Consider the following 20,785-nt stretch of genomic DNA (forward strand, 5'->3'; position numbering starts at 1 on the left):
AAGGAAGGAAGGAAGGGAGGGAGGGAGGGAGGGAGGAAGGAAGAAGAGCAAGGAAAAAAAGAATATATAAAATGTACTGAATGCTTTCTATGGCCAAATACATAAGTTAAGAGCTTATTCCTCATAGAATTCCCTACCACTAAACAAAGTCTGGCACATAGTAAGCCTTGGTTAAACAAACACTGAATAAATCATGTAGTCCCTCATATTAACCATCCTTGCATTGCTAAAATAATTCTTTCTTGACTATAGTAAACTTTTATTAATAGACTGCTTGAATTTGAGTTTCTCAGACTAAACATTCTTCTATTATTAATAAGGAATACTGGGACCTGTTTTTTCTTTTTTAACTTACATTTCATTTGCCTGTCTTATTTTCCACGAGGATCCTCTAAACATTATCAAATTAATTGGGAAGCTTTCCATATTTTTCTATTCTTTTGAACAGTTTAAATAACACAAATCTGTTCCTTTAAAGTTTAAAATACTTACCCACAAAACCATTCAGACCTAGGAGCATTTGGAGGGATAATTCTTTTAAGAATTTTTCTAATTTATTGGTGCATTTGGGTTTTTTTACCTCATCTTGAGTTACATTTGGTGATGTATACTTCCTTGAAAGGCATCTGTTTCAACTAACATTTCCAATTTAATAGTGTAAACTGCACACAGCACCCATTAATAATTATTTAACCTTCACTTCTGTGCTTATGTGTCTTTTTATGCCTAATTTTGTGTGTTTTTATTTTCTCTTTTTATCTACATTTAACTAGCTAGTTGCCTCTCTTGTTTTGTTTCCCCTAAAAGAAGCCCAGATTTATCAAGTCTTGTACTCTTTTTATTTCTAACTTTATTTATTTCTGCTTTAATCTTTTTTGTTTCTCTCACTTTCCTTAGATAATCATATCAATGATGAAAAGAATAGTAGCTACCATTATTACATTATTGAGTAGCTACAATATGATGAGCTCTGACTCACCAGGGCAGATAAACACTCAAGAATTTTAACATAGATACTATCGCTGCCATTTCACAGATGAGGAAACTGAGGCCGAAAGAGGTCACTAACAATAACAACACATGTAAACATCACTCTTTCTTATTTAATAGGAGATTGTTTAAGGCAATAAACTTTCTTCTAAGCGTAGTTTTGAAGACAACCCAATTTCTTTATGTGGAATATCGTAAATGTCATTACTCTATAAATATTCTTTAACTATATCCTTGACTTTTTCTTTGTCCTATAGGTTACTTAGGAAAGTATTGAGACTGTTTACTTCTAAGTGGCAAAAAAAGTGGATTTTCCAAAACATTCTTTTGTTACTAATTTCTAGTTTTATTGTCAATGTAAAAGTGAATAGATCCAGAAGAGAATTTGCTTTTTGAAATGTATTTAGTTCCTAAATTCATCTGCAAGAACCATCTACAAGATTTTTAAAAAGCAGAAATTTCAGATCACAATCCAGTTTTTAAAAAGGACAAAGCTTATGAACAGACAGTTCACAGGAAATAAGCACAAGTGATGCTTAAGTGTATGAAAAGATATCTCCAAACGACAGGTAGATCCCACTTGGCTACTCTCGTGCATACACAGAGGTTGTCAGAAGGCTATTCTCAGATTTTAGGCTGGAGTGCTGGTTGTGATAAATTTGGGACATTAGTTAAATAATCTAGAACTCCATGGGGAATGAGGAAGAAGTGGGGACAGTAGTTACTGCCAGCAAGGGCATTTCATCTCTGGATAAGTACTTCTTTGTGTCTGGTAAAGCTGCTAAGCCATCGAGCCAATTTTTCAGGCCTGGTTTTCAATTTGGCCTGGCAATCACTCCAAGTACATGATGTGATTGTCCAACTTCCTAGCTGATACATGGCTTCTCTCTGTCACCCTGCCCACTGGCTTTCTTTTGGGGAGAGCCACATTTGAGCTTATCCTTGGGCTCTCCCTGGTATTGATTTCAAATACTGCTGGCCCAAAGTAACAAAAGTGGTTCTATGCAGAAAGACCCCTCACCATTCAGGGCTCCCTCTCACTCCTAAAGAGAACAGGTTTCTTCCAGAATCTTCAGTTGCATATAGTCCCACACTACATTGCTTTCTTAGGAAGGGGATCTAGGGTTCAACTCCATATCACCTACATTTGGGTCCTAACTATCCTATAAATGGCAATTTTTAAAATATCAAAGTGTGCTGTTGTGCTTGGCACCTTCTCCAACTTTCAGTCCTGATACAATGTTTCAGATAGGATGTAGCATTAAGGAAAGAGGGCTGAGATCCCACTGTCATCTGACTTAGAAGTCCCAGATAATCTTGGTCTAATTTTTATTAAGAAATAAAATACTTTTCTTCAGAGAGGTTCCTCTAGCTAGAAATCCTATTTACAGGGATCCAGGTATTACCCGCTCTGAGATTTTTCTGTCGTTATTTAATTGACTTTCCATGTTCTGCAAATACGATGTCCACTCAGGTGAACTTTTGTAAATGTAACTGCTTCCTTTCTACATCAGAAGCAAATCAGGTTGGATGGGGGCTAACCATTTATTCAAACCATACGGTCTCCTACCTCTCCCAAAGCAGGGTTAAATGTCTTTCTTCCTTCCCATGTTTATCTCAAAATTTAGACAGAATAAAAAAAAAAAACTGTTATTGCTCCCTTCCAAACACCTTTAAGAACTTAGGATTAGATTCAATAAACATGATTTGAGAACTTGACATGTTCATAGAAGTCTACTAAGCTCCAGCCCCTTGGCCTTCCTGGCTTCTGTACCCCCCAGCCAGGGACAGATAAATAAGGCACACACTCCTCTGGGCTCTCATAACATTCTGTGCATATGACTAAAATAATACTTGTGACACATCTTAAAATTCTATTTTTCTCACTTGCTAGACCATAAATCTTTAGGGAACAGGGACCAAATCTCAGTTATCTTTGTACCCCCGAGAACTTCCCCTATCTCCTGGTACAAGAAAGGTTTTACAAAACACGTTATTTGAACCAAACAGAAGCCAGTTCCAGTTCCTGCCCTTCAGGAAGTCACAATCCAGGGAGAGGTGCCCTGGCTTCACCTATAAATCAGTGCTCCTGTTGTAAAGATCACTCCAGCTCCATGAACCCAGCACACACAACAGAGGCTTTGGGATCCACCTTCCCTGACTCAGTGGTCACCATAGGCAGCATTTTGGACAACCCTTTCCCAGGACATAAAGCTGTGTCTCAGCATGATAAAACACACCAAGCCACCCCTACTCTCTGTTTCCATCCTTCTCAGGGCTAGGTCCCTTATATGAAAGAGAGGCATGTTGGGGTCTGGTCTTGTTGACCTTGAGAATCAGTCAGCTGGGGCCACCTGGTTCTAATGCCTGGCAACTTCAAATACAGCCCCAAGATGCCAGCAGTTCTTTTCTTCCAGCACACCCAGACCAGACCTGGTCAGACTGGTATTTCTGCCCCACCACACACACACACACACACACACACACACACACACACTCGGCAGACCCACCCAGAAGAGGTGTGGCAACCAATACAACAGCCCCACCCACCTGAGAATAATCCGGAGGTACTCAATCCCTTCCACTTCCTCACACTTGATGGACAGAATCAAGTTCCCGAGGCTGCTGCCGGTACAGTAGAAGTTCAGATGATCCTAGAAACAGAAATCAGGTGTGAGTGGAGGGGAGGCAAGCCTCCAGACATGTCACCCCAAACCACCTTCTTCACCAGGAAGGAGAAGCCCCACAGAAATGAGGAAGCTAAGGATGTCACTGCTACGGGACATGCCAAGCACCGTGCTATGGGTTTAATACCTACTATCTTCTTTAATCCTGACCACAGTTTTAGGCAAGAGATCATCCCCATTCCACAGACACGGACACCAACATTCAAACTCAGATCTGTCTCAACTTGCTGAAGCTCTTCGCCACCAGATGTTCCCAGGGGAGCAGCCCTCACCACCCCAGACTCTCTGTGGGAGAAAGCTAAGAGGCACTCAACACCTCCACCCAAAGGGAGGTGAGAGGTCCTCTGAACCCGGGAGCCTGGGCTACAAACATCGCTTCCTGGAGCCCATGCCAGGTCCACCAAGTCAGGGTTGGTTGTGGAATCTACATTTTAACGTCCTGGGGTTTGGAGGTCTGGGTACAGCTTCCTCCAAGTGAGTCTCTGCAAAGCTGTCTCCGACTTGAGATATCCAGAATCTGCCCTGGGGACTTAGGGAATCTAGCAAATTTGAAGGGCAGAATATATTTAAAGATATATAACTTTGTCACTTTTAAGTAATCAGAGGGTCACAGCAAGCACACTGTGCTCAGAGGAACGGCATACAGGACGTGAGATGTGCACTAAGAAAATGGTAATGTAGACTTACAAGATGTGAGGATGTGTTTTTTTCTGGAGAAGTCAAAACTCTGCCCACTCTCCTGCACCCCCAAAAAGTACCCATCCCATCAACTCCTGGAACCCTTGCTGGGGGTGACCCCTAAAGGACCCATCATGGGACTTCTGCATTGCTCCCCTGCCCCTGCCCCAGAATACTGCCAGTCAAACTTCTCCTATTTATACAAATGCAGACAGGCAGGAAGGGGACAGATCTGGGAAGAAGAAATGGCAGGGAGAACAGAGGGGGCACTGGAGAGGGGACCCCCTACCCACCCAGGGCACTTCATCCTCTGGCAGCTCTTTTATCCCAGGGTCCCGGACCTCACCTTCCCTAGGAAGTGCCTGCGGTAGGCCCTGGCTTCGCCCTTGCACTCGAGCTTGTAGCCGAATGTGTTGGGGCTGAGGTTGTCCTCTTCCTCCTCTTCACAGATGCTGCTGCCCAGTGACGTTGGTGTGCCCACATTCTCCGGGTCCTCAATCCAATAGCCCCCAAACTGGGGCAGGATGATCAGAGGGTATGGGCCGCCCTTCTCCACAACCTGGAGGCAGAGGGAGGATCTTGTCTTGCAAGCCTACCCTGGAGACTGCAGGAGGAGGTGCCTGTGGTGTCCCCACCCACCTCTGAACTACTCCAGGGAAGGGAGTCTGGTATTTTTAAGGCCAAAGTCAGTAACATGAATCCCTCCTCTGTGACCCACTGGCATCTCCAGCTTTACCAGCTGACCCTATGCCTGTGGGTTGCAAGGCCTGGATGGGAACCCCCAATTAAAACATGGAAAAGCCAAAGTCACAGAGGCAAATATGGAAAGAGGCCTCAAGCCCTCAAATCCCAGGCCTGAGGTTCTTTCCCATGTGGGCCTGGGAAGGGCCGTGATGTCCCCAGGGGCAGGGCCAAATCGGGCTGCAGTACAGACAGGGGGGCTCTTACCTCATCAATGCTGGGATATGGGATATAGTCATCCTGCAAGACAAACCAGAGAACAGAACTGTTAGTCCTCGCAGTGGTGATAAAGTCAGATCATTGTTTCCATGTCCCTCTCCTGGATCATGGGAGGGGATGCACTGGGAGGCTTAGCAGGTTGCACCAGGGCTTTGGGAGAAACACATGAGGTGGAAGAACAGCCTAGAGGCAGCTGCGGGATCTGATATCTTACATAAGTTGTGCTCATCTTCAAATTGACCACACCTGAACGCAAACTCAGTTGCGCCAAAGACTCAGCATACAAAGGTGCTGACCCTGTCACCCCTAGTGAGACCAGCTTCTCAGCCTAGGGTGCCAACATAGGGCGATGGCCCCTAGTCTCACCCAGCAGCCTTCTCCAGGTAACAGGGCTGAACTCCAAGGTACCCTCAGGCATTGGAAAAAAACCAAAGCTAAGAGCTGCTAGTCCTCTGAAACTGAGTCTGACAGTCCCAAACACTGTGCAGGTGCAGAGACAGGTGCCAAATAGGCGGGGGGAGCAGCCAGGCCCAGCCACCAATCCTGGGTCTCCTTCAAGGCTCCCATCCCCACCCCAGCCTGCTCTGAAGTTCCTTTAAAGGCATGGAGCCAGGTCCCCCTTTGCTGCCTACCAGGCACAAGTGTAACCAGGCTTCAGTCACTTCAGTGGCTCTTGGTGGAAACCAGAGGGAGACAGGAGGGAGACAGAAGAACCCTGTCTCCTCGCCCTCGTCCCACTCAGGACTCCTCACTGGGCCCACCCAACGAGCACCTCAGCCACCCAGCCCACCTTGTTCTTCTGGGGTCCTGGCTTCTGCTCTTCAAGCTTGATCCCCTGTGGAAAAAAGGAAAAGAGGACCCGTGGAAGCAAAGGTCACGAAAGAGTGACCAAAGAGAGGAGTCTCTGGGCAACTGGCCTTGCTGGGGGTTAATGATGGTGACAGCAGCAACAGCTGGCAGCTCTCACTGCCTTGTCACTGTCAGTCCTCACAGCAGCCCCAGACGAGACAGCTAGTAGCTCAGTTAACAGTCTAGATTGGAGCCAGATGCCCTGGGTTCAAATCCCTGCACTGCTAGTTACTAGCCTAATGACCATGACCATGTCACAGAAACTGTCCTATGACTGAAATGCGAATGATGACAGCACCTACCATTGTGTTGAAGATCAAAGGTTAACAATGGGTGAAGTCCTTGGAATACTGACTGGTAACTAGTTAGTGCTCTGGGTTATCAGTACCATAGGCTGGCAATACCACTGTTATCATCCTAGAGCTGAAATGTATTCCCTAGGGCCACAAGGTCAGCAGGTGAGGGGCTAAAATGGGAACCCATGTCTGTTGCACCACCATCAGCAGCCTCCCCCTGATGGGAGAGCCTGTGCATCCACAGGTCCTCCTTCTGCTGCAAGCCTCCTCTATGTGACCCTTAAGCTGCATCTATAAAATGAGAATGAGACACATTCCCCATCACCCCCATGCCAAAAAAAAAAAAAAAAAAAAAAAACTTCATAGATACACGGAGTATCTATTTGAGGATCAGATTTGAGGACTGGGATTAGACTGGGGGAATTAACCTGCAGGTGTCTGGAAAATTCACTTCCGAGAGCAGTGCCTTTTCCAGCAGTCCTATAATTGGGTTCTGATTTAACTGGGTTGTGTGGGAGGGAAACACATGGTGTCCCAAGACTGAATAAATCAGGTGAGGGTCTGAGCTGGTGGGACAAGCTAGGAGAAAGTTCCCCTCCGAAGACAGCCCAGAAGCAGTCCCTATCTAGCCACAACACTGACACACCTTCCAAGGTGAGTTTCCCCAGGCCTCCTTTGAGAAGCTCACAGCACCTTTTCACCAGCAAGGAAACAAAGACCCCACTGGGGGGCCATGTGCCTAAGGACACACAGCTAGTGACTGACAAGGCTTGGATTTGAAGCCAGGTCACCTATCCATATGACCACACCCCCCACTTCCTGGACACCAGGGCTCCTGCTAACTGAGTAGATGTGGATGCGGCTTCCCTTTCCCTGGACTTCTCTGGGCTGAGTCACCCTGCAGCATTGTTCAGGAGGGTGTGGGAGGGCCCCTCCCACAAGACAGGTGCTCCTCCTGCACACAGGCAGAAAACCACCTGGGTGGCCCTGCAGACCCTGTCGGGGTTGGCCAACTGGGTAAGTGGGGGTGAGGGAGTGATGTCAGGAGTTCACTCTGTTTGTCCTGCATTAGTCACCCCTGTCTGGGAACAGTCCCTGAGGCAGGAGAGAAAACCTCCTCCCAGCCCCTCAGCCACCCCACTCCCTGCCCCACAAAAGAGCCACTGCCCAAGCAGGGCCGCCTCTTCCCTGAGTACAACAGGTACTATCACTAGCTGCCTCACCACCCACCCCACCCCCGCCATGAAGAAATGGAGGCTCAGAGGGAAAAGATACTCAATTAGAAGGCATGGAGGTTAAACCTGAGCCCAGGACTGCAGCTTCCAAAGCACGTGCACTAAACTCCCTTTGCTTCACAGGGGTTGTGCCCTTCTTCAAATCCCTAGACTCCTGGGCTGGAATCAGGGATCCTTGAGCCTAGTTTCAGCTCCTCACAACTAGCAGAGTGACCCGGGCACTTAATTGCTCTGAGGCTCTGTTTTCACAACTGCAAGATGAACAGGGAAGAAGCCCATGCCCAAGGACAGAATCCACCCACACTATGCACTGCCTGACCACCATCAGTTCCCCACATGCAAGTTTCCTATCAGCAGAGTAGCTGGGGACTGAACCCTCCACCGCTGGCACCCACTGACACGTGGTAGAGTCTTACACGCTGGGAAGTTTGGCTCCCGTGTCTCAACTGAGACAGAAATGGCAAACCACCATGGGTGCTGGGTGTCGGTTGTCATAGAAATATAGAGGGAGGGGAAAAACAAGCCCCTGCCCTGGAGAAGCTCCCAGTCTAGCTGAGAAGCAAACCCAACCGACAGCCTCTAAAAACAGAACAATATGAGGCCAGTTAAGTGGGGCCAAATTGTATGCCCTGTGGGGGAGGGAGGGGACTCCAGCTGGGGGGGTGAGGACAGGTGGAAGGCAGAGGCCACCAGGGAGTAGGAAGGTGGAGCCTCTGATTCCCCACCAGCTTGCCAGAATAAAGGGATCCCATCGGCTTGAAGGGAAAATCCCAGTTCTGCTCCAAGCAGTTGAGCACTTAATTATACCCTGTCCCCACAGCTCGTGCAGAGCACATGCCAGCCCTGTTTCCACAACTTGATTAGAAGTTCCCTAAATGAATGTAAAATGAGTTTTCAGTCCACACACTGTCGAGTATGGAGTAGAATCTTAATAATTGACTCGTGGTGGGGACAAATACTATCTTTCCCTCCAACCTGTCCCTCTCCTCACCTCCCCTCAGGAGACTTGCATCTCAGGACTGCCCTGAGCCCCATATTGCCCCTCCTCCTGGAGCTTCCAGAACCTTATTACAGGATCTGTCTCTTCTACTTAGGGTAAAAAGTATCATGGTACAATGGCTAAGCTCTCTGGCTCTCAAGCTACTTACTTGATTGCCATGTGTCCCAGAGTACTTAATTTAATAGCTCAATGCCTCACTTTCCTCACCTGTGATATGGGGCTTTGTCAGGACAAAATAACACCTGTCAATCCCTGAGCCCAGGAGAAGTGCTTGAAACGTGTGCCATTATCAACTTCTTCCCATTCTCTTCACCCACATCAATTCCACCTGGACCTCTGCTCATATTCCCTAGGGCAACCTTCTTACCTGAGAGCCTGACCTCAGAAGCATTAGTTCCAGGACCCGTAGGGATACAAAAACCCACAAATGCTCAGATCCCTTATTTAAAATGGCATGGTGTTTGGAACCTACACAGCCTCCCATATACTTTAAATCATCTCTAGCTTACTTATATTACCTAATACAACATAAATGTCATGTAAATAGGTGTTATCTATATTGTTTAGAGAAGAATGACAAGAAAAAAAGTATGTGCATGTTCAATGCAGATGAAAATTTTTCTAAAATGTTCTCCATCCACATAAAACCAAATTTTCCACGGTTGGTTTAATCCATAGATTTGGAATCTGCAGATAAGGACTGTGCTTATAAAAGTCCCTCAAATCCACATTGAACATTGACTTTCACAGAGTGCCTACCAATTATTTACATATATTCTCTTATTTCAGCTCAGTGAGCATTTTTATTATTGTTTACTTAGAGGCGTGGAAATGGTAAGGAACTCGTACAACCAAGTGTCCAATGCAAGATTTGAACTTGGATCTGCCTCCCATGCTGCAGCTCTCGCTTCCCCGACCCAAGATGACACCCCTCAGATGGGGCTTGCTTTTTCAAGCTTTCTTTCCAACCCATTCCAGGAACAATGGCCCCTTTCCAGCCCTCCCCACTTCCGTGGAATTTATGGATCCCCAGCTGGTCCTTCCCGTCCTCAGGCTGGAGTCTTCCCAAGTGCTTCGCTGCCCAATAGCAAAATGGCCTCAGGTTGTCAGGGCTGTGGGGAACCTGTGCCTCCAAGGTATCTCCTGCTACTGAGACCCGCAAGGTCCCAGCAGCAACTGCACCCATGGCTTGGCTGCTTCCCCACTTTGGGGGTGCTCACCTGCATTTTCTCCAGCATCTCGAAGAACTCCGCCGACTGAAAGACACAAAGTGGGGAGGGAGAGAAAGACGGGAGTCAGAGCCTCCTCCTCACCAACTGCCTGGAAGCTAAGCCCAGGGCTTCCCCAGGGAGGACATTCATTTGAGTCAAGAGAGAAGATAATTTGATTTTGCCTTGCAGAACTGGAGGGCCAGAACACCCCATTCAACAAAAGAGAAAATTAAACAGGCCTGGGCTGGCCACTGGCCCCGGGGAGAGAGCAGACTCTCCGTCTCTGTGGGGGAAGGGGCAGTGGGACCCCTGGGAAAAGCCACATTCCCCAAACACCAATGGAGACTCAGCCTCCAGCAGGATTCATGTTTGGGATGTTTTCAACCCAACAGTGAAGCCAAAATGTCCAACACACGTAGTTTTCTGACATCTGTGGCAACAAAGACTCTCTGTCTCCTACAAAATCTCACTCAGTACCCCAACAGAGAGCCAGTATATACAGCCACTCCAGTCAGGGCAGCCAAAGAGGCTGGAGCCTCTTTGTGCCCCCTGGGCCACCCTGGCCCCTGCCACACGGCACTGTTTTGGGACCCTAGAGCTTGTGAAACGCAGCCTGAAACCCATTCATCTGAGCCTCCAGCTCATGGATGGATTATTTTAAAAATATCAAACTGCAGCTGTTCAAACCTTTAACCTCCTTCACTGACCCCTTTGTAAACTCCAGGTAAAGGTGTAAAGGAGAATAAGAAGGTAGAATGCACAGCTGAGTGCTGGAAAAGGAGAACAAGAAGGTAGAATGCACAGCTGAGTGTTGGAAGCTTCACCTGATGAAAAACATGTTCCTGTCCCTCCGAAGTCCCCCACTTCCCACCCCAGAAAAACAACCCTAATTTCTTTCTTTTTTTTTTTAAGTTGTTAATGGACCTTTATTTTATTTATTTGTATGTGGTGCTGAGAATCGAACCCAGTGCCTTGCGCATGCTAGGCAAGTATGCTACCACTGAACCACAACCCCCAACCCCCTAATTTCTTATACTAACATCATTACACAAATCTGAGCACTGGCAAGCCATGAGTCGAGGTGCCTGGACAGACAGTGCCCAAAGAATGCAGTGACAAGGAAGAAGGCACTGTCCTCAACTCTTTTTCATGCAGAATCAGTACCTCCCCAAATCTCCCTTCCTCTGTAGGCACCAAAGAGCCAGAACTGCCTGGGTATGGGTGACCCAAGCCTACTCCTGTACATTCACATGTCGGGTCTACAGACCTAGATCCTGAACTGCTGTCAGTTCAGGTCAGAGGCTTTCTGCCTCTAACAGGCCAAGCTAGGCCTGACTGAGATGATTTGGATTTTATGGCAGGAATGGGCCCCTCCAGGTGACTGCTCTCAGAATTCCTCAGAAGGGAGAGACCTCCAAGCAGTCAGGATCTAGGTCTATAGACCCCACATGTGAATGTACAGGAGTAGGCTTGGGGCACCCACACCCAATGTCCTTGACTAGAGCAGCTGACAAACACCCAAACCTACCCTTCCCACTTCTCTAGGTATAAAAGCACCAACTAATACTGTGCATTCTTACCAACTCCATCTCCAGAAGACCAGGATTGCCAGATATAAAGAGCTCACACCAATCAATAAAGATGAGCAGAAAGAGGACAGGGGACAGAAACAACCAACATTTTAAATACAGACACCCAACCCACCAATTGCACTTCTAGTGGTCTATATTCTAACATTCACACATACACAGAGATACATACTCTCAAAATGTTCATTGCTGCATTGTTTGTAACATTTAAATATTTTTTTTTTTTTGGAACAACTTAAATGCCAATCTATTCGGAAACTGGTTAGAGTAAGCTACATTCATAGAATAAAAATAAATACTACAAACAGCTTCATGTCAACAAATTAGATAACTTAGATGAAATGGACAAATTCCTAGAAAACCACAAACTATCAAAACTGACTCAGAAAGAAATACAAAATCGAAAAAGACATATAAGAAATAAGGAGATTGAATTAATGATGCAAAAATTTACCCACAAAGAAAAGTCCAGGCCCAGATGGCTTCATTTGTAAATTCTATCTAATATTTTTTTTGTGTGTTCATTTGTTTCTTTTTTTTTTTTTACTGTTTTTTATTGAACTATTATAGCTATACATAATAGTTGGGTTCATTTTGACAGAATCACACATGCATGGAATTTGATTTACACCATTTCAGTCGTTGGTGTCCATCCCCTTTCCCTCCCTGTCTTCCTCTCCTTCTTCTTCCTCTGTTTTGCTTAACTTTCTTTCACTAATTTATTTATTTATTCATTTATTTATTTATTTTGGTGTACCGGGGATTAAACTCAGGGGCACTCAACCACTGAGCCACATCCCCAGCCCTATTTTGCATTTTATTTAGAGACAGGGTCTCACTGAGTTGCTTGCACTTCACGAAACTGCTGAGGCTGGCTTTGCACTCTCGATCCTCCCACCTCAGCCTCCCCAGCCACTGGGATTACAGGCATGCACCACCGCACCCAACCTGCTTATTTATTTTTTATTGGTATTTTATACATATACATAAAGGTAGAATTCACTGTGGTATATTTATACATGCATATAGCATGATTTTGTTAAATCCACACTGCATTCACCCCCCTTTCCTGTTCTTCCTCCCTTCCTCTCTCTCTCCTTCTTCAATGCCATCTGCCAAATATTTAAAGAAGAATTAACACTAAATCCTCATATTTAGTCTCGAGAAAGTAAAAAGACAACCCACAGAATAGGAGAAAATGTTTGCAAACCATATATCTGATAAGAGACTTATAGCTAGAATACATAAAAAACTCTGACAACTCAATAATAAAAACAAACTCCTTTTAAAAATGGGAAAAGGATCCAAATGGATATTTTCCCTTGAGAAGATATACAAATTGATAATAAGCACGTAAAAAGATACTCAATCGACATCATTAGCCATCAGGATATACACATCCAAACCACAATGATATTCCACTAAGATAACTATTATCAAAAAGCAGAAAATAAGTGCAGGCAAGAATGTAAAGAAATTGGAACCTTCATATATTACTGATAGGAATGTAAAATGGCACAGTTGCTGTGAAAAATAATTTTGCACAAGAACACAAATATAAGGGTGTGTGTCACCTCAAAAAGCTAAACATAGAGTTGCCAGGTGACCCAGAAATTCCACTCCAATGTATATACCCCAAAGAACTGAAAACAGGGACTCAAACAAATACCTATAGCTAGAATACATAAAAAACTCCAACAACTCAATATTCATACAGAATATTGAGAATTATGTTCATACAGAATGCTCCAGCAGCACTTTTCGTGTGTGCCAAAAGACGGAAACGACTCAGATGTCCATCAAGTGGTGAGTAGGTTACAAATGCGGTATACCTACACAATGGAATAGTATTCAGCCACAAAAGGAATAAAGTACTATACATGCTACAATAAGGATGAACTTCGAAAATAGTATACTAAGTGAAAGAAGGCAGACATAAAAGATTACATGTTATATGATCCACTTATATAGTAAATCCATATAGACAGAAAATAGATTAGTGTTTGCTTAGGGCTGAGGGGTCAGGAGGTTGGATGGCGAGAGCTAAAAGATCCTGGGTTTCTTTCTGAAGTGGTGAAACTGTTCTAAAATTGATTGTGGTGAGGTGATGGTTGCAAAACTCCATGCATATGCCAAAACCACTAAATTGTACACTTTAAATGGGTGACTTTACGGTCTGTGAATTATATCAATACAGCTGTTCAAGAAAGCTATGCAACCGTTCAAAAACAAAGCAATCAATTTCTATTGCTTAAATAAGCCACTCTCCAAGGAACACTGAGGGAAAGTTGGGGAGAAGGAGAAAATCAGAGCACACCTCATTGAATATGATCCCACTTACATAAATACAACCTTAAAAACAAAATCTAAAGCATAGCGTACAAAACTATTTGGAAAAAATATAACTCAAACTACCAAAAGTTATTTTATCAAGAAGCAAAGATGAAAGCAGTAAGAGAAGTTAAGCTTTGTATTTGGCCTATCACACAAACACACGCACCCACCCATGTGACTTGCATAATTAAACTTTAAATAAATAAATAAGCTTTGTAAGGGATACAAAAATGTGCAAACGACATGAAAAAAACTGCTAAAGGAGAAATTATAAAATGACCAATAAGCACAAAGAAATATGCCCAACCTCCCTTGTTATTAAAGAAATTGATTGTAAATAATAAGATAACATATTTTGTCTATCAGACTGGCCAATTTTGTCTCTAAATGAAATATTAAAATGGGCTGGGGAAAAAAATGGGGATGTTGCTCAGTGGTTTTTGGTACTGGGTTCATTCCCCGGTACCAAAAAAAAAAAAAAAAAAAAGAACAGGAACTGTAGATAAGTTTGTACCTGGTACAATCTTTCTTTCTTTTCTTGTTTTTGGGTTCTGGGGATAGACCCAGGGGTGCTTAACTACTGATTTACATCCCAGCCTTTTTTTATTTTTTTATTTTGAGACAAGGTCTCACTAAATTACTTAGGGCCTCGCTAAATTGCTTAAGTGGCTTTGAACTTACAATCTCTCCTACCACAGCCTCCCAAGCCACTGAACTAGTACAATCTTTCTAAGGAGCAATTTGGTGCTCTGTGTTCTAAGTTTTAAAAATGTTCAAATCCTTTGGTCCAAAAAAAATTAACTTTAGGGAATTTGCCCTAGAGCAATATTTGAGCAACTGCACAAGAACTCAAATATAAGGGTGTGTGTCACCACATTGTTTATAGGCAAAAAAGCAGAAATACAGTAGCCACCAGTGACGAGAGAAACAAATAATGCATGAGAGTATGCCCAGACAAGAAAATACCAAGAGAGGAAACTTGTGTTAAATTATACTAGCACATAGATTCACAATGCATTTCTAAGTGAGAAAAATACTGTTGACAACAAGATGATCCTATTTTTTCAATTAAACCCCAAAAGACGTTTGTGTATATACTGTACACGTCTGATTATAGGTATATATATCATCCCTGCAAAGAAAAATATCTTGCAGGATAGATGGCAATACGAGATGTTGGTTAAGGATGTTTCACTTTTCTGTTTGTGTGTGTGTGTGTGTGTGTGTGCGTGTGTATGCGCACGCGCATGTGATCCATGTTTTGAAGACTCGGACACCTAAGTGGAGACTCTTGACAGCCCTTTCATTGCTTCCCCACAACTTCATGATAGGGAGTATCCAGGGACCCAGTACTCAGCCTTCAGTGCCTGCAAAAACACCCTGAATTCAGGCCAATTCATTCTCATACTGATCCTTGGCTCTGTGTATTATAGACTAAAATGCCCAAATCACCCCCAAATCCAGCTCTCTCTGTTATTCACATAAGCTGGCAATCAAAAAGGTTTTCAGCTATGTTCTTCAACAATTGCCCTTCTATTGATCAGTCAGTTAACCCCAACTGATTAAGTACCTCCAAGGCATGGACAGGATACTGGAAGTACCTGTCCATGGCAAGGGCCCAACTTCCAAGATACTTGATCTTAAATTATGAGGCAACACTTTCCAGGGTAATGTATCTGATGAGCAGCCCCGTGGTTCATGGGTAGCACAAAGCACTTCTTACTGGGATGTCAAACGTAGTTCTCTGCTGCTTTATAACAATTACTTCAAACTTTAGTCGTTCAAAACAGTTTCTGAGGAAGGAATTCAAAAAGCAGCTTAGTTGTACAGTTCCAGCTCTAGGCTTCTCATGTGGCTGCAGTCAAAATGACTGCAGGGGTTGTGGTCATCTGAAGGCCTAACTGCAGCTGGAGCCTCTTGTTCTCACATGGCACACTCGCGTGGATACTGGCAGGAGGTCTCAGTTCCCCATCACGTGAGTCTCTCTATCAGCTGCTTGAGCATCCTTGAAACATGGCAGCTAACTTCCCCCAGAATGAGTGTTCCAGCAGAGAGGGCCCAGAGAAAGTTAACCTGAAATCACACACCCTCACTTCCACTTATCCTATGCATTAGAAGCAAGTGTCCAGCCCAGACTCAGCAGGAGGAGAATTAGGTTCCACATCTTGAGAACTATCAATAAAAGTGTGGACATATTTTAAACCAACACATCAAAGAAGGCTTCTTGTAAGACATGAGAGCCTAGGCCCCCTTAAAGAATAAAGAGAAATCACTTGATAGAGAGGGACAAAGAGAACATGGTACCCAAGCAGCAGGAATTATGTTGAAAAAGGTGAACAAATGAAGAATTGTGTGTATGTGATGAACAGCGAGCAGATCAGCCCAGCCGGACTGGCCTCTGGGTAAAATATCCTGAAGTTCAGATAAGAAAGGAGAGCTGGGGTCTGGACCTGAGAGTCTCTGACTGCAGAAGTCAGGTTAAATCTGCAAGGCAGAGCAGAGCTGCTTAGATTTAGGTGCAGTAGGAAGACAGGAGGGAGCTGAACCCTGCTGTCAAAGCCTGGGTCTGGGGAATGGCCAGTCTGATGCTGCCCAGCTGTGTGGCATAATGCAGGTTAATCTCTCTCAATTCTCTTAATTTCCTTACCTGAAAACTGAACCAAATAATCCTTGACTTTTGGAGGCTCTTACATGGATGAAGTGATAATGCATATAGGAAGTGCCCAGCCAGTACCTGGTCCATGGAGAATGCTCAGTAAATAGCAGCTACTAAAAGTAACTATGAGAATGCTCACTATGGAAACAGCTTGGACCTGTTGGAAAGAGGGTCCGGCAGCTTCAGGATATTTTTCTTGACTTTGTGGATCTACCCAGAGCTGGTATGTTTGGATTCCTATTAAAAATGAGCACGCGTTTCCTGAATGAAGATACACCGTGGCTTTGGGGCTGGCGCAGATGGTGAGAAGGGCCGTGATTCATCCACAGATGTGAGAATGCTCTGGGGGACGATTCCTACATGGACAGTGCCCAGGAGCAGAAATCAGCCAGTGGAAGTTGGCCTTAGCTGAGTTGGCCTCACTTCTTGGTGACTCGTTGAACTTTCCAATGCGACAGTTCCAGTCTTGGCAAAGAGCGGGTCTCCTTTTCCACTCAGAAGCAGGGTGACTCAGGGCAGGCTGGAAGAGTAGTTGTAGCCTTTCAGATCCACCCTTATCCACACACCCTGAGAATACGTCACGCAGCCAAGCCACCCTGCAGGCACTCAATAAATACTCACGGAGCCGCTGTCCCAGTGGGATAGGCTGAAGTCCTGCCCAGGGCATCCTTAGGAAGGGGATCTCCCTCCTTCAGGAAGCCAGCCCCTGGATTTTTCATAGAGGAATGTAATTCAGCCTCTTCATCAATAGCAGCGTGAGCTCAGCTGTCTAATTTATTATTAGCAACCACCGTTGCCACCCAAATGAGAGCGGCGGCCAGCATTTCCCCTGGGCTCTGCTTTAATAGCCAGTCAAGTAGGCCGTGAAATAATCACAGAGCCAGCTCAGCCAAGGAAGTCACAGGCTGGGCCCTGGGGTTCGGTCAGATTCAGTCCCTGTCCTCTCCACCTCCCAATATAGAAACCGCCTGGTCCTCCCTCCTGAGGGTAAAGCCAGTCTTTGGGGAAGAGACTGTTGGAGGAGGTTCCAAGTAGGAGGAGCAGGCGTGACCAGGAACTGCAGGGAGCCATTTAGGTTTGAAAAATCTCAAGAAATCTTCCCCAGTGTGCCCCCTTTCTGGCTCTGGTGCCAGTGCACTGCTTGGGTAATGAAGAAGGTAAGCAATGGAAAGAATACGGATTTGTGTGAGACGATTTTCTTCTTTTTTAAAATATTTTTTTCTTGTAGATGGATATAATAACTTTATCTTATTTATTTATATTATTATGTGGAGCTGAGGATCAAATCCAGTGCCTCACACATGCTAGGCAAGTGCTCTAACACTGAGCTACAACCCCAGCCCAACAATTTTCCTTTGATATCTGCTAGGGATTGGTTCCAGGAACCTCAACAGACATCAAAACCTCAAGTCCCTTAATATAAAATGCCATAGTGTTTGCACATAATCTACACACATCCTCCTATGTGCTTTATATCATCCAGACTAATACCTAATACAATGTAAATGCTATGTCAATAGTTGTTATACTACATTGTTTAGGGACTAGTGACAAGGGAGAAAAAAAGCCTATACATGTTCAGTGTAGACACAACTTTGTGTTCGAATATTTTCAGTCTGAGGTTAGTAGAATCTGTAGATGTAGAACCCACAGATATGGAGGTCCAACTGTTCAGGACAGCTATACCAGCCTGTCTACTCCTTGTGCTCTTCCTGCAAGCAGAAGCAGCCCCACCTACCCCCCTCTGCTTCAGTGGCAGCTCTACACATTGACGTGGCTTCTCCCTGCAACATACTCCCCTTTCACTCCTCCTCCTCCTCTGTGACCCTCCTTGTTGAAGAGACACCCACTGCCATCCACCTGCAGCTCACCGTGTCCCTGCAGTGAGTAACTAAATACTCTGCCCCAGCTCTAGGCTCTACTCCTCCACTACTGGAGGGTGTGTTTATGTGTGAGCAGCCTTGTTATGCCCCACTCCCAAGAGGTAGGACACACCCACAGATCACAGCAGGATGAGAGCTATCTGGGCACCCTGCATGTTGGAATGAGCCAGCATGTGCACAGCCTGGCACAGCACCCAACACACAACACACTCCATGCTCATCATCAATCACCTCACTCATTATCCCTACCCATCCCAATCCAGAGCACACACTGAGGGACCAAAGGCACATTAACAGCAGAAACAAATTCATAGCTAGACAAGAATGAAGGAAAAGGTGTTTTCCACTCACATGGATCCCTGGAAAATAAGGTGAAGATGCAGAAAAAGAAGAAAACCAGGGTCATAGCAAGTCTCTGGTCCTCAAGGAGACGGAGGATGTATACACGTGTGTGTGTGTGTGTGTGTGTGTGTGAGAGAGAGAGAGAGAGAGAGAGAGAGAGAGAGAGAGAGAGAGAGAAATGTGTGTATATGCAAGACCCGGAGCATACACTCTATTAGGAACCAAATCAGACGTGCCCCCCAGCTACCTGACCATGGAGCACACCAAGTTGCTGGCTGCTGCCTCGGAGGTCCTGCTGCCCACCCTCCAGAGAAACACCAGAACAGAAGGTCCTTAAGGACACCAGGTTCTTGGTCTATAGTGTTCACTGCTGTCTCCCTTTGCCTAGAAGTGTCCAGCACATAGCAAAGGCTCAAGAAACATTTGCCAGTGAGTAACTCATTTGCCAGTGAGTAATTCTGCTGAGAAGGATGAGAATGAAGCAAGCAGTGGAAACTGAGTCTTAGGCCTGCAAATGACCAGAGCTGGCTCCTTGGGATGGCTAGAGGCAGGACTGGACAGGCCAATATGCCTACTAATAAGAGTTATCTAAGTTCTAGCCACGGACTGCACCCTCACCCAATCCTACCTAGCCCAATCCTATCTCTAGTGGGTGCCCTCAATGATTAGTTGTCTTATCAAGTCCTGTTCCAACCAAGTCCAGTTCCAACAAAGTCTCCCTCCTCCACCACCACGAAATCACCTGCACGCTTCTATTTCCTTTCTTTGGCCTCCCTTCCCAGCTACTTATGCTGCACAGAACTCCTCTACTGCTGGAGTATTTCACAGATGCCCCCTCACTATATCAGGAACCCGCAATGCCTCTCTATTACCTATCGCAGTGCTAATGCAATAGAATCACCTGGAAGGCTTGCGAAAACACAGCTTCCTGGGCCCAACCCTAGTGTTTTTGATTCCTAGACAGAGAATTTGCATTTCTAACCAGTTCCCAGGTGACCACCCTTTGAGAAGCACTGACCTACGGACTTGTGTTTAATGCAGGTGGTGTATATGAAAGGGACTCTTAGAGCAGAGATGGAGTCAGTCAGGAGGGGAAGGGTGGAAAGATGACAGGTCTAATAGGACATCTTAAAAATCAGGCAGACATATTTATATCTCTAAGATAGGACTGGAGGGTGCAAATAACTAGATAGGCAGACAATGAAAGAGAAAAGGGATTTAAAAAGAGAGAGAGATTGCATCAGTAATTAAAAGCTTCCCAATCAAGGAAGATTTAGGACCAATCATATGGCTTCATAGTGAAGTCTACCAAACATTTAAAGAATTAATACAAATCCTCTGAAACTCTTCCAAAAAGTTGAAGAGTTGAGGAAACACTTCCTGACCCACCCTATGAGGTCAATATTACCAAAGTCATACAAAGGAACCCCAAGAAAACTACAGATTGATATCTCTTTAATGGACACGGAGGCAAAAATTCTCAACAAATCATAGGCATATTATACACCATGACCAAGTAGGATTTTACCCCAGGAATGCAAACTTGGTTCAAGATAAGAAAATCAATGTAACATTATCACATTGATAGAACAAGAAAAGGAAAGACATATGATAATCTCAATTGATGCAGAAGAAACACTTGACAAAAATCAATAACCCTTCTTGATAAAAAAAAAACTCTGAAAACTAGAAATAAAAGAGAACTTCCTCAACATGAAAAAAAAAACATTTTAAAAAATAAATAAAACCAGTCTGATGTGTTAAGGAAGTTGTCTATAGGTGGTAGGAATAGGGACATTCTCACATTTTCTCTAATTTGTCATTCTCTATCATAAGCAGCTATTACATTGGCAACAAAGAGTTAATTTTAAAACAAAACAAAAAAAAACATAGCTAACAGCATATTCAATGGTGAAATTTCTTCCCTTGAAATTAGGGACAAGATAAAGATGCCTGCTTTCACCAACACTATTCAGTGTACCCTCATAGCCAAAGTAAAGAAATAAAAAGCAACCACGACAAAGAAAGGAGTATAATTTTTTCTGTTTTCAGATGACATGATCCTATATAGGCAG

The 20,785-nt window shown here is 44.6% G+C and overlaps 1 protein-coding gene across 11 annotated transcripts in view; it reads right to left on the reverse strand.

Annotated features, from left to right (window-relative positions):
• Rap1gap2 (RAP1 GTPase activating protein 2) overlaps nucleotides 1-20,785 on the reverse strand; it is a 222,343-nt gene that overhangs the window by 48,194 nt on the left and 153,364 nt on the right. For all 11 annotated transcript variants that reach the window (XM_048792832.1, XM_048792815.1, XM_048792854.1 and 8 more), the window contains 5 exons: nucleotides 9,916-9,951; nucleotides 6,106-6,150; nucleotides 5,304-5,336; nucleotides 4,702-4,914; nucleotides 3,541-3,644 (listed from right to left, as the gene is read on the reverse strand). In XM_048792832.1, the coding sequence (XP_048648789.1) occupies nucleotides 3,541-3,644; nucleotides 4,702-4,914; nucleotides 5,304-5,336; nucleotides 6,106-6,150; nucleotides 9,916-9,951 (431 nt within the window). The remainder of the gene's footprint in view (nucleotides 1-3,540; nucleotides 3,645-4,701; nucleotides 4,915-5,303; nucleotides 5,337-6,105; nucleotides 6,151-9,915; nucleotides 9,952-20,785) is intronic.

Source organism: Marmota marmota, unplaced genomic scaffold (genome assembly GCF_001458135.2).
Source record: "Marmota marmota marmota unplaced genomic scaffold, marMar, whole genome shotgun sequence".
Taxonomy (NCBI): Eukaryota; Metazoa; Chordata; class Mammalia; order Rodentia; family Sciuridae; genus Marmota; species Marmota marmota.